The sequence below is a fragment of the Boleophthalmus pectinirostris genome, unplaced genomic scaffold (genome assembly GCF_026225935.1).
Source record: "Boleophthalmus pectinirostris isolate CB_2022bp ecotype Guang Dong unplaced genomic scaffold, ASM2622593v1 HiC_scaffold_23, whole genome shotgun sequence".
NCBI lineage: Eukaryota > Metazoa > Chordata > Actinopteri > Gobiiformes > Gobiidae > Boleophthalmus > Boleophthalmus pectinirostris.
The window spans coordinates 11,202,046-11,211,505 of NW_026571207.1; the positions used below are offsets into that span (position 1 = coordinate 11,202,046).

The window sequence follows — 9,460 nt, forward strand, 5'->3', positions numbered from 1 at the left end:
ATTATAATAAATAAATAAAAAGAAATAGAATAAAACAAATACTAAGGAATAAAAACTAGTTAGAATCAGTTAAAGGAAGGCCAACCAATATTTTTTTTTATTTTAAGAAGTGATTTAAAACATGATACTGACGATCTCCTCAGGCAGGTCGTTCCAAAGCCAAGGCGCCTGGACTGAAAAGGTGCGATCAGCCTTCGTCCGGATGAATGTGGAGTCGAGGCTGGAGAGGAGGGAGTTGCGATAGTCTAGACGAGATGGATGCATGGATGACTTTTTCAAGTTCAGGGAGGGAGAGGATAGTTTTGATTTTGCTAATTGTGCAAAAGTGGAGAAAACAGGATTGGGCGACTTTTTTGATGTGAAGGTGGAAGTTGAGGTGAGAGTCAAAAATTACGCCAAGGTTTCTGGCAGCGGGGTGATGTTGGGAACGAGGCAAAGCAATAAATCTCCTTGGAGACGGCAGATGGCAGCTCCCTCACCACTAAAGTTACATAATGCACCTTTACTACAATGTTGTTCAATTACGCTTACTCTTTTGTGTGAAAGTTAACAATTTAAAAGCTGTTATTGACAATATTGAACCCTTTCCTTCGTGAAATCTTGAAATTAGCAAGATGTTTATGATGCTTAACAAGGCTCAAGTATGTCTTATGTTTGTATTCATTGTCCCTCAAGTTGAAACTCCTTTCAGTCAACTCTAACTTTTTATAGAAATATTTATCTTAAATTTTCTCACGAAGAATAAATCATACTAAATCTTTGCCTCTCCCTGCCGCAGCTCGTAAGGAATCCCGATACCGTGAGCCCCCTCCCACTCCCCCCGGCTACACCGCCCTCACCATCTCCGACCTGGCAGAGGGACAGCACCAGAACCAACCAACCCCACAGACCACCGCGCCCACCACCACCACCTCCTCCTCCTCCGCCCCCCACACCGGCCGCCGACCCCCCGACTACACCACGGCCCTGCAGCGCTCCCGGATGGTCACCCAGTCCCCGGACCAGCAGGCGCCCAAGCACCGGCGGGCCACCCAAGAGCACCCAGAGCCCGAGGAGGAAGACGAGGGTGAGTCCTTGTCTTCCAGAGTAGTGGCACTGAGGAGGACAAAGCCAGTGGCCAGATACAGACAAGAGACCCCCAGACCCTGAAAGCTAACAGGCAGGGCCCCTCTCCCTACCCCCCAAGGCAGGTAAAGACTAACTTATAAGGAGCACTTCCTCCCATGCATGGAATCACTAAGACAACAAGTCCGGCTCCACAGCGCACTTCTGTACACGTTAAACTGAAGGTGGAGGATTAAAAAGTGGAAGTGACACTGTAATAGTTTCCATTCACAATTTACAAATGAATCCTAATCAGAGGTGGGGATTCGCAAGTCGTGACTTGGACTCGAGTCAGATTTGATTCACTATTTTTAGGACTTGAGACTTGACTTGATAAAATGAAGTAAGACTTGGGACTCGACTTGGACTTGAAGGTCAGTGACTTCATACTTGACTCGGACTTGAGGAGTGTGATTGAGAAGACTTGAGAAGCACTTTTAAATCTGAATTCTTTCTATTCTGACTGCAATGATTCACGCTAACATCTTGTCGATACATTTAAAAAAGAAATCTATACTCTAAAAATACTCATATATAAATATACTATGATTTTTTTAAGTACAATTTATCTTAAAAGTCATATAAACTGCAAAAGTCTAAGTACTCTATATTTGGTACTTTGGTTTAAAGACTTGAAATGACTTGAAGCTCAAAGCAGACGACTTGGACTTGACTTAGACTTATGGGTCAGTGACTCGAGGCTCGACTTGGACTTGCCTGTCTTTGACTTGGGACTTGACTCGGACTTGAGGTCATAGACTTGAGACTTACTTGAGACTTGCAAAACGACGACTCGGTCCCACCTCTGATCCTAATGAATTCTTGCACAAAACACAACACAGTGACAGAATATAATGCAACATAATCTGATTTAGTACTTACTTTTTGGATTTTTTTTTTCCCAAGACTCAATACCAATTCTCTAGTATTGTTGTGCATTTTGTAACTTAGTTTGAAGAAATCTTGTTCTCAAAAACTACCTGAAATATTAATGCCTTTACACACAGATTTCCTCTTTTGTAACAACCTGTAATTTTTTTTTATATTTATTTCTTTTATATATATAGATAAACAAAATCTAGGGCTTGATCCAAATGATAAACACAAAATATATATCAAAGATTTACATATTTACATATTTATATTTTGGTCAGAAATAAAGCTCCTTCTGCGCTTTCGTTTGACATAACCATAGATTTTACTCCAGGGTCACTTACACTCTTTTAGTTTTACACCTTTAAAAATGGGACCTGTTGTGTGGAGCTGGACTGCCCCTGTCACACGCTCACTCCCCCCTGCATGAGTCACTGTGGCGGGACAGCCCCAGACCACGTGCACGCCCAGGACCACATGCACACCCCCACACAGTGCACGTGTCCACACTCTCACTCACGTGTACTCTCCTGTCACCCCCACCACTGCACTGGCACTCTTTCACTTAATCTAACTTTCATGCAGAGTCCAGGAATTCAACCAAAGGTAACAAAGGTAACAAAGGCAGAGCTGTCCAGCAGTTTACAGAGCTTAATACAGATGCAAATGAGTTCATCTATAATACATGGTAAATATTAAATTGTAATTAGATTTTTGGTGCTTTCAAGCTGCTCAGAGGAACAGATGGCAGTGTTTTTGTCTGGCTGTGGCTGAAACTTGTGCCATATTTGCAACAAGTAGTTATTGGCTATGGAGACTTTCTGAACAATTAAAATAGGATGAGTTAAAAGGAATAACAGAGTTTATTTTTTATTCATATAGCTATTAGATTCTGTAATCATACTTTACTTTAAAATACTGTGAAAATCTACGGCTGTAATTAACAATTATTTTAGTAGTCAGCTCTTTTCCCATTAGTAGACTAATGTCAAATTTATACATATAGATTTTTTTTAAATAAAGGTCAAAATATTTTAAAGTGTTAATGTATTGTCTGAAAAAGCGGGCAGATCACATAAGAAGACTCTTCTTTCTGCTCCTTTTCATTCATTCATTCATCTTGTATGTTTGATGATATGTCTTTTTTATACTTTATGAATGAAAAAATAAATAAACAAATACATTTACAATATGGTGACTATAGAGAATATTGATACCTGGAATATTGATGAAAATCACAAATTGTTTTTACATTTTCACAGTTTGATCTTTATAATGACACTGTCTTTGTTATAAAACCTCTAAAGGCTGTTCCAGAGCCTGTAGATTCCAGTTGAAAATTACAATTATCAAAAAATATTATTACGTTTATTTTAGTAGTCAGTACTCGGTAGACACAATTTTTCCAAGTAGTCTCTGCAGCTTTAAATGCATTTTTATATTTATGAGTTATGGAATGTTGTATAAATTGTTTGTTTGTTTTTTTTGTTAAATTTGATCTCATATAGTTGTTGTTTAGTTGCCACATATTTGAAATTATTAGAAAAATCTGTGGGAATTTTGCTGCTTCTAGAAACAGAATGGGCATTTGAGGTGAATTTCATCGCATCTTGTAGCCCAAATCAAAGATCCACGAGTATGTAGGAGATGGGTCCTAGAGCCAGAGTCCAAATCTGGAGATTTCCCTTCACACTGTGCCCTGTCTTATGCTGTACAGATACAGTGTACAGTTACATAAATATATATTTTCCTTTATAAAGAAGCATTTTATTGAACTAAATTATTCCCTGATTATGTGAAAGATGGACTGGCATGGGTAGTGTTGCGTTTTAGTTTTAGTTTTTCCTCAAGTGATGCAGAAAAGAGGGAGCCACTGTGTGAATGTTCATATATGTGCAAGATAGACAAGGCATCTAGCGTTCATGTAAATATCTGCCTCTACTGCTAATCTTTTTTAACCATCAGTCTAATTTCATTCTGTTGTTTTTTTCCACAGAAGACGAACAGGTGTCAGCAGTCTGAAGGGACCACGGTGGACGTACTTTCGCGGTAACCCGGAAGCCCCGCCCCCCTCCCTTGAGCGGGGGGTGGGGGGGTCAGAACGCAGAGACGGACGGACGGACGGACGAACGAACCCGACCAATCACGGACGATCACCGGTGACATACGTGCCTGCCTCTCTCTACTTCTCGTTCTGTGGACCGCCCACCTCCTCCCTCCCCCCCTCGCCTTAACGCACCATGAAGGGGCTGAGTGACCCTGCATGCAAAAAATACTGTGAAGAAGACGAAGGTTAAAGACTATGACAAAAATACCTGGCACTTTGGAATAAAATAGACTCTCATAACAATGTCCTAGCGGGTGGGTGAGCTTCGCGCGACCTACGGACTAGATTTTAGTCAAGAAAATGGGACTTCGAAACACACATTTTGATCTGCACTTTTTTACAGAACAAAATAGACTTTAAAAAAAACACGCTCATTTCCCTACCGGAGATTTTTGTTGTTGAATTTTTTTTGCACCGTGGGAGGACTGAAAAGCAGCGCGGACTGAAATAAGCAGAAGTCGTGATCCAGTATTACTAGTTTTTACATTGAAAATCTTGTCAACGGTGGGTTCCGAAGTGGCAGTTTTAACAGACAGAACCACCATGCACAATTCATTACACAACAGATTCTATATCAATGTTTAAAATAGCACTTTTAGCACAAATGTGACCGATGTTTCAATAGCAGGGTATGTACGCAGTATGCTACCCGCGTCATATCTCAACTGACTGGTTTTTGCTGTTACGTAAGCACACACACACACACACACACGAGAATAAAAAATAACGAACAAAGATGATGAATTGCCTCCGACTTGCCCAAAATCATGATGTCAGTAAAATATCGAATAAATGTCGAGTAAAAGAATCATTTTTTAAAATCGTCGGCGAGAACTGTTTGAAGAAGTTGCCTCTTGTATCCTCGAGACAGACTGAATGCTGATATCATTTCAAAATGTCTGACACGGTTGTTGTCTACATACTCCCATGATTTTGATCGGCCCGACCCAAGAGAATACGAGACATCTTACTCTTTTGAATAGCCAAAGCGCCTTACCATTTTAGGATTGCGAACGTGTTTTGTATAACTGTCCCCTGCTGATAATGTGGGTCGAGAAAAGTCTTTAACTGAATGATATTGGATTGAGATGCCTTACTGAATATTGAATAAACTCTCCCTGATTATTACAGTGTTAAAGGTCCCCTGCTCTGCCCCGCTCTGTCGTAAACTCATCCAGAATTCTTAACATAAGCTCTTGGCAACTGTTCGTGCTCTTGTGAATTTTTAATAAAGCCAAAAATATCGGCTTTGTTGGTCACTTATTGGTTATAACGGACTTCCACACAGAGCCATCCAGCATTGGGTAAAGGTGCATTGCTTAACTTTTGTGGTGGAGCGTCCGTCACCTGCTTGTTGCTATGGATATGTCATTGCTCTGCTTGGAATGTTCCACAGTATGACATTAAACAGCTCTTCTTAAATTGCGAGTGGTTGTATAGCTCAAAAATATCTAGAAAAACAAGCATTATGACTGTGAACGGGGTTGCCTCTCCACAGATCTGACCTGTAACTTGGTCTGTTTTGATCCCATGAAGATTGAAAGGTTCATGGAAATTCTGGCAAAGTCATGGAAACTGAAAATGTAAGTTTCTAGGCCTGAAGAAGTCATGGAATTTTAGTATCTCTTTCTCACGCAACTACAGCGTTCTGTTAAGTTATGATGAGGCTATTATGATTATTTCCGAACATATGTGACTTCTGTTTAAAAGAGAGGACAATAAATGCACTGACAGTAGTTTGCATTTTGTTAAAAAAAAACTATAAAACCAAACCATAATGTGAGTGGAAAGGGTTCATATTTAGCCCTAAAAGTCTGATCAATTCTACACAAGTAGGTGCCATAAAGTCATGGAAAATTCACTGTAGGTCATGAAAAAGCAATGGCAATAACATCTCCATGGGAAAAAGCATTTGACAGACCCTCCACCAGAAAAGTTCCACAGTGCACCTTTAAGTCAGGCTAGGGTTGGGCGATATTGCAGTAAAATTTGAGTTGCGATTTCTCTGCTATTTTGGTCAAATTGGCAATCGTCATTCCGTGTTTTTTTTTTTTAAATGGTCAAAAACAGACCTTTTCCCCCACCCACTCCGCCTATTGGTCGACGTGTGAGTGACAGGTGGATGTAGACTTTCAACTTAGTTACTTACCTCTGAAATACTAGTTACTTATACTACCTATACTAATACTAGTCTGGTTACCTCTTAAATACTGTATAAAAGATACTAAGGAAACTAAAATTATGATCAAATCAAAATCATGATCTGGCTTTGATGAACTTTTGGAACTATCGCCCACCCCCTAGTCAGGCGTTCTGGAATCATTGAGGGTATTGTTGTATCTTAGGCGCGTTGAGGTGGTGTTCAAATATACAGTAAAGCACGACAAAAGACATTTCAGATGGTTTCTCATTCCTAACTGGCTCTGTTTTATTAGGCAAGGTCCAGATCAACGTTTACTCTTGAATCTAAATGTCAGATCGTACAACACAGATTGTAATTAGACTCCGTGAGTGGGGTCTTGAGCAGAGCAGGGGCTGTTTGACCTGTGTGTAAGCGTTCTCTTGTGAAACATGTGTCATGGTTTCATCTGTACCAGACTGATGTGAGCTCATACATGTGTCCCATACCAGACTGTTGTGGGCTAATATCATAGACTGTATATATAAATGGACAAAGCTAACCTGAGAGTGTTTTAAAGGAAGTGAGCATGGGGGCGCTTCTGGCTCTATGGAAAAATTGTCACCCCTCCCTCTGTAACTCTACATCACTCTACATGATCCTGGTGTTTTTATTTTGTTAATTTGTCTGTAAATACATTTCTTTTCCTAATATGGAACTGGCTCCAAATTCGCCCCTGTAACCACTAGCCTCGTGAGCTTCATTTGACTGGAGCTGAACGCTATCATTTAGTCCACTTCTTTATACAGTCTATGAGCAATACATGTGTCCTGTACCAGACTGATGTGAGCTCATACATGTGTTCCATACCAGACCCATGTGGGCCCATGTGTGCTGTACCAGACTGATGTGGGCTTGTGTCATGTGTGGAGTGGAGGTGGCTGAGGGGGGACCATGTGATTGTGGGGCTCCGGTGCACATGAAGAGCAGGCTGAGTCACTGAGGCCTGATCACATTGATCAGTCTGAGACTGAAGCGGTGGGAGTGACCACACCCGAAGAATCTCTTTTGTTTTCTCTTGTACTTTTTGTAATGGCTGCCGATAGATCGTTCATATGTTTGTACTGCGGTGGTGACATGCATCATTCATTTTAATTTGACTCTGAAGATAATGTGCATATTAGCGGGCCCAGTCCTTTTCAAAATAAACTGTTGCACAAGTGTCGCGCGTACAGATAAGTGTAGTGGTAGAACTGCTACTGTGGTGTGCTGTCAGTGAGACGTGTACATTAGCTGGTGATGACCTGTTCCTCTTCATTTTCTTGTACTACTTTGACCTGTATGTCTTTTAAAAAGACAATGGTAGAGTATGTATCTGTTGTTTTTGTATTTTTAATACAATAATTGTAAATATTGGTTATATTTTTGTTCAAATGTAATATGTTTATGCCTCAACATCCAGTTTATATGAAGCTGGGAATCAATAAATACTGCGTAAAGAACCCACTCCTCTGTGCGGAGCCATGTTTGCCATTCTTTCATTTCAGACTTCTGTTGACTCAAGTCATCGCTCCATCCACTCTGACCACTGTGTCAGACCTAATAAAAGGATATACTGAAGTCTCCTTTTATTTATTTGTGCAGAGTTGACTATATTCCAGAGCTCACTCTTTCATTTCAGCTTCTGTCTTTTTATTATTCCTCTTTATTCAGTAACACCACTAGTTTTCCTTATACTAGTTCAAATGTTCCAATTGGCCAACACCACACACACAGAGAAAAGTGTCATTGCTTAATTTACGTCCCAGATAACAATGGCCTTAGTCAATTTTAATCATATGTTAGACTAGCTTGTGGCTGTAATTAGCGTTCTTTTCTCTTAGAGTTATCTTGTTCATGTTTTTCACTGGCAGCTTGTCAGAACACTAGAAGCATTTTAATTGTTGCTCCAGTGATCAGTGTCACGAGCCAGAGGATTTTTGTTCCAATGGCAACATTTTCATTAAAATAACAATAGTAGAGTGTCAGTGTCATAGTGTAAAACATTGGTTCTTCGTGTAGGGTCTTCTACTTGTATCTGGCTGGGTTCCTCGACTTGGATTAAGGTACTCATGACTGAGAGCCAGTGTCTGAAGAAGCATCAGTGGTAAACAGTGACTCTGAAGGCTGCTTATCATGATTTGAGTTAAATTTCCTCACCACACAGTATTGTTCCATATTTAGATATTACATTTTCCTGCCACCAGAGGGCGCATTTCTCTACATATCTACATATGCATTAACTTTAGTAATGGTTTTACATCACTCAGCAAACACTGGTGGATTTCCTTTGTGGCTGGTAACACTTACGTAAAAGCTACACTATGTAACATTTTTGGAACAGAGTCCACAACTATGAAAACCTGAAGATTTCAACTCATCTGCTTTGTTTTTATTTAATTTCAAGTTTATATTGTTCTGGTTTAGTCCTGGTTTTAGTTCTGGTTTAGTCCTGGTTTATTATTAATTTAGAATTATTGATTTATTCCAATCTGCTTCTTCAGCCCCTCCAACCACCCCAACAGTCACACACACCACCTTCATACTTTTTTCTGTGGACCCATATTTTAAAAGTCACAGATCTTCGTGACCCAAGTCAATAGACATTAGTCGTAAATCACAAAATAAAGGCGGATTTGACCATTATTGAACATTAATGAGGATATTTTATTGTTGACTGAGTGATCATGTCTTGCTGAACAATTAGTATTACTCAAGTTTTACACAATGAAAAACAGTCATTGAACCAGCAATAAAAGGATCCATAAATATCCTGAAATGCACTGACCTTTGCTGATTTATCACCTTTCTTTTTAGACAACCAAGCCAGCATTTCTCAGCTTGAGCTGCAGGAAAACTCGTTCAGTGCAGGCAGATAGGAGTCGCTGACTCACTCGCTCTCTCATGTGTCAGGACTGTGTATTGCAGAACGACATGCAGATCATGACAAGGCAACCCCAAAAAAGCCAAAGATGTTCATTTTGTCTTCTTATGCACTTTAACTTCTTGGATTCTTTTTAAAAACAATACAGTAAAGTGTATTTACCTTGTTGACATGTTTCGGCTGCTGCTTCGAGCCGTCTTCAGAAATGTCTCCGGTGTTGGTGGTGACGTGTCGTATATCAGCCTGATGAACCTGGCAGGTCACTCAGACTGACCACGCCTCCCGTCGTCCAGTGTTCTCTGGAGGAGGGTGTTCCAGGCGTGTGAAAGGAGGA

General features: G+C 40.2%; 1 protein-coding gene across 2 annotated transcripts in view; it reads left to right on the forward strand.

Annotated features, from left to right (window-relative positions):
* rapgef2b (Rap guanine nucleotide exchange factor 2b) overlaps window positions 1-7,714 on the forward strand; it is a 259,059-nt gene extending 251,345 nt beyond the window's left edge. For both annotated transcript variants that reach the window (XM_055159097.1, XM_055159098.1), the window contains exons 28-29: window positions 779-1,066; window positions 3,974-7,714. In XM_055159097.1, the coding sequence (XP_055015072.1) occupies window positions 779-1,066; window positions 3,974-3,999 (314 nt within the window). In that variant the 3' untranslated portion in view covers window positions 4,000-7,714. The remainder of the gene's footprint in view (window positions 1-778; window positions 1,067-3,973) is intronic.
* The last annotated feature ends 1,746 nt before the right edge of the window (window positions 7,715-9,460 follow it).